Raw genomic sequence first — 7,637 nt, forward strand, 5'->3', positions numbered from 1 at the left:
CTAGAATTCTTTTTCCTAAAATTCCATGATTCTCCTATTTACACTTATTTTGTAGGTTGCGTGTTTCCTGACATATAGGAGGCACTCAAATATGTAGGTTAGCTGAAAAGTTCTTTTTTTTTTTACCAGTCTTCTAAGTCACCCATGGTTATGTCAGGTTTAAAGGAAAGAGGGCTCTTCATTAGTTGCGGGGATCAGGCAAACCTTCATGAGAAGAGGCAGTTGGCTCTTGACAGACACAAGGCTTTAAATAGTCCTGGTGGTAAAACATCTTCATCTTAAGTTTAAGATACTTGGTTAGATGAGTTTTGAGAGGAGTTATATCCAGACGGCAGCCTCAGAGGGCCCTATGTGTCAAACCTCATAAAAAGACAGATATATTCGGAAGTGTCACTAGTGCAGCAGCCTTGTTTCTAATAATGATGTATGATTTATTAACCACCAGTAAGTTAAACCGTGTGCTGGGAAGATTCCTACAGTAAAAAAAAAGTATTTATTCATTTGTTTATTTATTTTAGCTGGGTTGGGGGCAGAGAGCAGAGGTTGAGTTGGGTTTCATAGCATTGCATTTGAGGGACCTGTGTGACCTCCATTTGGAGAATATAATAGGCCATTGAAAAGCCTTGAGCACAGAAGAGGTGTGTGAGCTGAAGGTGAAAGTGTAGGTGTCATTAGAATATGGAGATAGTATGTAAGGCTGTGGGAAGAGAGAAGAATACCCTGAGCAGAGACAGGGCTCAGGCACAACCTGGGAGTAACTCAGGTTTCTTCCACAGAGATGAGAGTAAAGGAAGCAATGGAGTATAATTATATTGCTTTTCAAGGTGAGAAGGAGAAGGATTGGAAAAAGCCAAGTGAGATGGCTTCAATCTTTTTTTTTTTTTTTTTGAAGGCAAAATGATCTACAGGAACTTAGAGGGGCAGCGGGGTGAAGGGTGAGGGATAGGGGGTGGGAAGTTAGTATTTGAGATAGCTGTTGTGGGAGTATTACAGGGAGTAAAGATAAAGTAGATACAGGAGTTCTGAACTATTCTGATGGCCCAGCTCAGATGGGTAGAGGAAGCAGGTGGTGTCTGGCGAGGACAAGGGCTATCCTATCACCAAGTTTGTATCCGCAGCAGGTGCAGGTGCTCCATAAAATTGGTTGAATTGAACTGGGTGGTCTGATGCTGGAAATTTGCAAAGCAAGAGCAGTGGCAATCCGGCAGGCTAGGGAGTCTACGGGTGGGGAGGGAGACACGGGAAGCCTGATTTGGTGTTTAGTAGGTGAAGAGGAAGGCGCTCAAGGCCCGGAAGGCCCAGCGCAGCGCAGAGTATTCAACAGAGCTGGGAGCTTGAACAAGTAAAAGAGTCCTGTGATGATAATGCAAATTGTTTTACCTTGCTATCGAGTCACTGACAGAGACGCTTAACACCTCTATAAAACATTAATCTTTATTTCATCAAAATTTTAAAGCAGCACTTCAAAAGGAACAGTCTGTTTTTTCAAACCAGGTCAGTGATTGCGGAAGCCTCCACAGTTCAGCTCGCCACAGTCTTTCTCCTTAGCTTGCCAGGTCACGTCCTTTCATCACAAAGCTACCATTTTGAGATAATTTGTTAAAGATAAATTGCATCCTTGTCTTGTTTGAAGATCTCTGTGTGCATCCAGATGAACCATTTTAAGAAAAGTTTTAAAGTGATTAGAGAAATTTTTATTTTATATTTTAAAGCAAACTTTTTTGGAGGGGGTATATTTCACACAGAAATATTTTGTTAAAGTGAGAGGCCTGTAGTAAAATATAATTTGACAAGCTGTCCTTCTGGTACCTTGGTGGAGTTGGCTTCCGCCCATTACTCCTGTCACCCAGAGGCTGTCTTCCTGTTCTTTCTCTTAGGATTTATGGTTGGTAGAGACTATGAAGCTGAAGGAATTGCCAAGGATGGTGCCAAGATGGTGGCTGCCGTAGCCTGTGCCAATGTACCTAAGATAACTCTCATCATTGGGGGATCCTACGGGGCTGGAAATTATGGGATGTGTGGCAGAGCATACAGGTAGGTGATTGTCTTGATTTTCTCTGAAAGAGTTACACTTCAAGTATAATTATAAGGGCTCAGGTTTATTGGAAATATAGAATGGCATTCACAAATCTTTTTTTTTTTTTTAAAGATTTTTATTGGGGTATTGGGGGGATGGGAACAGTGCTGGGGAATTGGGGGAAGGGGAACAGACAAGTTGCTGTCGTTTCGGTCTTCAGTCTAGCTGTGGAGGATGTTACTTCACTGGCCCAAGTTGACACCATCATTGCGCTCTTCCCGGGCGAGGCAGATCAGTCACCAGCTTCTGGATGGCCGCTCACTGTGGCTGCTGGCTACTCACGCTGGCTGCTGGCTACACACGGTAGCCCATGGCAACCCACTACCACAGGGGCTGCAACCTACGCCGTTGTGGCGACTCATGGCTGCCCAGCTCCAGGTTGAGCTGTTGTTCAGCATCTTAGCTGCAGAGGGCAGTGTCACTGGCCCTCATATGTGGGATCCGAACTGGGGCCCTATGGCGTCCCAAGCCAGTTCTTAACCATCGCGCCACTCGGCTGGCCCAGCATTCACAAATCTTGATTAGCTTTAGCATAATTTGTATCATCTGGAGAGGTGAAATGAAAGTTAGTGCTAAAAGTACCGCTTGGAAGAAAATCACAATGGAAATCAAGAAATATTTTGAAATGGCTGATAATGAAAATTCTACGTATCGTAACTTGTGTGATGTGGCTAAAGTCTTGTTTTGAGGAAGGTGTGTAGACTTAAATATATTCGTATGTCATGGAAAAGAAGTAAGGCTGAAAATCAGTGAACCAAGTAGCCAGCTCAAGACGTTCAAAGAAGAACAGCATTTTTAAATTTCTTTTGTTTACAAAAGAAAAATAGGAAACACGACATAATAAAGAGCAAGCATAAGACAGAAGAATCAGGAAAGCCTAAAGTTGCTTTATTTGGAAGGTTAACCAACTTTTCACTAAAAAATGAAGCGAGAAGGTACACATAATATCAGGAATGGAAAATAGATATGACCGTAGATGATAAGAGGATATTTTGAATACTTTTATGTCAAATAAGTTTAGATGAACTGGAAACATACAGTTTATCAAAACAGACATCAGAATCACCTGGAGAACTTAGAGCCCTAACCTGGCTCAGGCACCACCTCTGGAGGTTAGTGGGCAGTGGGTTCCAGGCACTGATATATTTTTTAATTCCCAGATGATTGTAATGTGCAGCTAAATTGAAGAACCACTCGTTTCAAAGGTAAACATGGACCTCTGAAAATCTCTGTGTTGTACAGTGAATTAATGGGATCATTCTTTCTTTTTTCCCCCATAGCCCAAGATTTCTTTACCTGTGGCCAAATGCTCGTATCTCAGTGATGGGTGGAGAGCAGGCAGCCAATGTGTTGGCGACAATAGCAAGAGACCAAAGAGCACGGGAAGGGAAAGAGGTAAGTGCCCCTTCTCCTCCATCTCTGAGTTTAGCTTTCACCCATGAACACCCAGAGCAGCACCCCCAGACTCCCTCCATGTTCGTGGGTCAGGGAGGGGTCCAACTTGCAGGGCTGGGCTTTTGAGAAGACACTGACCTGGAAGTTGTTTCTGGAGCTTGGGCTTACACATTCTCTGTCTCTCTCATTTCATTTGAGGTACCTTCTTGTGGTAATTTACAAAATTTTCAGAATCCCAAGAACACACTTCAAGAAACTGCCTGCTGAGTGCCAAAGGCAAAAAGATGTTTGATTCTTACTCATTCACAATTAGTGAGCTTTAAATAAATCTGATTTACTTCTTTGATTTTATGACCTAAAGCAGCGGAATTTTGTTTTTTCTATTTTATTTTTAATTATTGTTAAGGATACCTTGAGGGGAGGGCTCAGTCACCTAATGAGAGCTGATGAACGTTGTTATACTGTGAAAGTATAAATGAAGAAAAATAGAAAGGGCACTGGAGGCTTCATGAAAAGTAAACCAGCAAGTGGCTGTTTTTAAAATGAACTCCTTTGTTTGTGTCTCTGTTAGAGAGTCTTCTGAATTTTGCACTCATTTTTATTAGTCTTAGCTTTTACCTACTTTGTATAAGCACCAAGCCTTGAAATGCATGTTCCTGAAATTGCTAGGTGCACTGTTTCATCATGAAAAGGCCTAACATTGAGGAGGCCCTGTCCCCTCAGGCTCTCAGTCCTGCCATTTAGGGAGCATCTGGTCAGGCGCCTGGTCTGGGGATGGGAATAACATAAAGCCGGAGGGTGGTTCCTGCTTCCCTGGGTACATCTCACCTGTGCCTCACATCCCCAGTCGTCTTTTCCAAGCAGCAGACACTCTGCAGACTTCAACTGAGGTTTCCGATTAATACTGACTAGTGTCCACGCAAAAGGAAAGCTTTACTTATGTGTGTGTGTGTTGGAGGGACGATTCTAATATTTTGAAGATATGTCTTAAACTCTAGCCCAGTGTGGTGATCTCTTATTAAATAATTTTTCTTTGATTAATTTGATATACCGATGTATGAATTCACCTATCTTTATATATGAAAGGAAACTACAGGATTTTAGTGGTTCTCCCTCTGAATTCTTGACCAATAAATGATATTAAACTATAGAAGTACATAAAAGAAGGTTGGATTTATTTGAAATAAGTCATTTGTTTCCGATGTGGATTATTTTTTAAGTTGAAAATACTTTTTAGGGTTTCAGGATTAATTTGCATAAACATTTTTACATCTGAATTAATTATCACTTGTTTCTAAATTTTTAATTAAGGAAAAATATCTCTCACCTATTTGGGAAACTGAAGAGGTTATTCAAGGTGTGGTTGATGTTTTACCCCTTCAAGCTTTAAAATGTTTAAAATTTTGGCTATTTTGGATAAAAATCCCATACTTCACCTTCTTAAACAGAAACTGCTAAATGTAATATAACCCTTTTGTTATATTGTATAATTCACATCCGTTGTTGTACCCTGCTGGAATATGTGATAACCTTGGTTTTTACATTGAACAGCCAACCTCAGGATGTTGTCTCTGATAAGGGGGATGTGATGGTGCATTAATTTTTTTTTTATTAGTTTCAGGTGTACAAAGCAACGTTAGTTAAACAATTACCCCCTCACAAAGTGATACCCCCCCATCACTCCCCCCAGTCTACTACCGCTCTGACATCGTATGTAGTTGTTACAGTCCATTAATTTGATACTCATGTCTCAGGTGAGATTATGTATGTTAAGGCATTACTTGTAATCTATACATCACTGTGCAGATGTTGGTTGTAACATAATTTGTGACAGTCATCCATTTTTCTTGAGGTTCCCTTGAGTGGATCTGTTCCGCTACAGCAGACTAACTCATGGTCCCTTTTCTTTCAGTTTTCCAGTGCTGATGAAGCAGCTTTAAAAGAGCCCATCTTGAAGAGGTTTGAAGAGGAAGGAAACCCTTACTATTCCAGTGCAAGGTGGGAGCCAGAGAATAACTAACCCTTTGATAGGCACACGCTGGTAGTCAGGGCAGCAGCTTTACAGAGATCTGGGCAGTCAGGACACAATTTTGTACGTTGTCTCTATCCTGGGAATGTCTCCTGCTGAAACGCAGCCCTTTCTCCCACAGTTGGTCTGATGCTGCCACTCTTCACTCCTCTTCCTTTCTCCCATCCCTCCTTGAGGTGTCTGGGCCCTGAGTGACACTGCAGCCAGAAGTGGGCCACGCTGGGGCTGGGAAGTTAAGAGTCACAACCCTGGCTGTGTCATTTTCAGGAATTAGTTCTGTTATAATTTTTGTTAAACCCATGGATTTCTGTCATCCCCCCTCTCTTTGATTATTTTGTTTTTACCTCATTTTAAGCACAAGATTGCATACTTTTTGGCACTTATTAACAAGTGTGCTTTTGTTGTATATTCAGAAGGTGATTAGTCAGTCATAGCCAGGCTCCATGTGTCAGCGTCAAATAATTACCTCATACGCCTATGTAGCTCTTAGTTTTCTGTTTGTTTCTTATCCCACTTAATAAGGTAATAAATTATCACAGCCTGTCCCAGCTGGAGACTCGCTGGCATGTGCTTTCAGACCCCTTTTCCAACAACGCTAATGTTTTGCATTCTGAAGAGTAAGCTTTATGGGATCCTTTTATCCCTTGGGCAGATGGAAAAAAGAAAATTACAATTTGTATCTTTTGAAATTAGGTTATGCTGTGATTTATGCCATTTACTGGTGAAGGGAAACCAGAGAGGAGAGAGAAAAGAAAATCAAAAGTTAGAATCCATCTCAATCATTTGAATGTATGTTTAAAGACTGAACGTACTTATTTTAAGAGCATAATTAGTTTCAGACTTCAAATAATACCATTTGGGATTTTTAAAAAAGCCTGTTTCTCTTTTTGTTAGTATCAATTTTAATAAGCAATTTTACAGGTATATTTGTTGGGGTAGGTCATTGATTCATTGAATTAAGAACAAAATGTTTTATAGTCTTTGATTTGAGAACTAAACATGTTTTGCTTTTCACGGTAGCCAGTAGAAGCAGAGGAAATAGAAAACCATATAAAAGGTTTAAGAGAAAATATATATCGTAAGCACACCTACAGTTTTTTTAACATAAGATTTTAACTGAAATTCACAAGGACAGTTGAAATATTAAACTTTGAAATAGCATATTTTGTGTGAGTCATTAATTTGTTTTCAGCCCTCATTAAGTCATCTTTTGAGAAAGATTAAATCCTTTATTATTGTCATACTTACATTATTAGTATTATTTTAATGGATTATATTGAAGGCAGGAGAACAAATAGCCCAGATAGACTCCTATCTTTGGAAATAAATATTGAAAGACAGTAGGTTTTTCTGTTACTTTGTAGATGTTTAACCCTTCTGTTGAAACACTTGGTGGCATGGCGACAGCAACTTTCAAAGATGAAAGGATTTTCAAGCCACTTTATGGCATCTTCCTTGGGTTTAATAAATATCAGGTTTAGGCTTTCACATGGCTCCATCTTGTCTTTTCAGAGAGTGTTGTCATCATCTACTATTGTAACCTCCTGTGTTTTTCGTAATCCTTACGTTGTTACACACGCCGCATGCCAGTTTTATTCTGCTCAGTTGTTTTTATAATCAGACTTTTCAAGCATTTGATTAAGGCCTCTTATCCGGAGCAGTCTTTTTAGTGACCTGATAACATGAAGCAGTGCCCCCACCCCACGCCCACCCCCGCATCGTTGTGCTTGCTCTAGTACTCTGCTGTAGGCTTCAGGAGGGAGTGTAATCAGTGGACCTGCTTACGAATTACATGAGTGGCCTTTTTAAAATTGGCTATTGATGGTGCAGGGTCCCTATTATGAATGTTTTATGAGCAGAGATTTGATTCATGATCTGTCAATGTAAGTATGGTTTAATAATTGATGTTATGTCCAGATACTGAAGGCAGTTTGTTTAATGAAAGCAAAAACTGCCATCTACTAATGACCTTTAAAAAAGCAGTATTTCTCATTTATTTTTCTTATAAATTTGAGGTTGTCAATGAAAAGCAAACTAAAATTTCTACTTAAAAGTTTCTTCTGAAAGCAAATTTAAAGCTATTATTTGTTTTTCCTGTCGTAGCAGAAAATAAAGAACTACATAGGCAGGTATTAC

General features: G+C 40.1%; 1 protein-coding gene across 1 annotated transcript in view; it reads left to right on the forward strand.

The window, feature by feature from the left end:
* Nucleotides 1-7,637, forward strand: part of MCCC2 (methylcrotonyl-CoA carboxylase subunit 2) — an 82,137-nt gene that overhangs the window by 66,865 nt on the left and 7,635 nt on the right. The window contains exons 12-15 of the mRNA XM_019631163.1: nucleotides 130-262; nucleotides 1,878-2,034; nucleotides 3,358-3,472; nucleotides 5,385-5,470. Coding sequence (XP_019486708.1) covers nucleotides 130-262; nucleotides 1,878-2,034; nucleotides 3,358-3,472; nucleotides 5,385-5,470 — 491 coding nt within the window. The remainder of the gene's footprint in view (nucleotides 1-129; nucleotides 263-1,877; nucleotides 2,035-3,357; nucleotides 3,473-5,384; nucleotides 5,471-7,637) is intronic.

This window comes from Hipposideros armiger, unplaced genomic scaffold (assembly GCF_001890085.2).
Source record: "Hipposideros armiger isolate ML-2016 unplaced genomic scaffold, ASM189008v1 scaffold_984, whole genome shotgun sequence".
NCBI classification, from domain to species: Eukaryota; Metazoa; Chordata; class Mammalia; order Chiroptera; family Hipposideridae; genus Hipposideros; species Hipposideros armiger.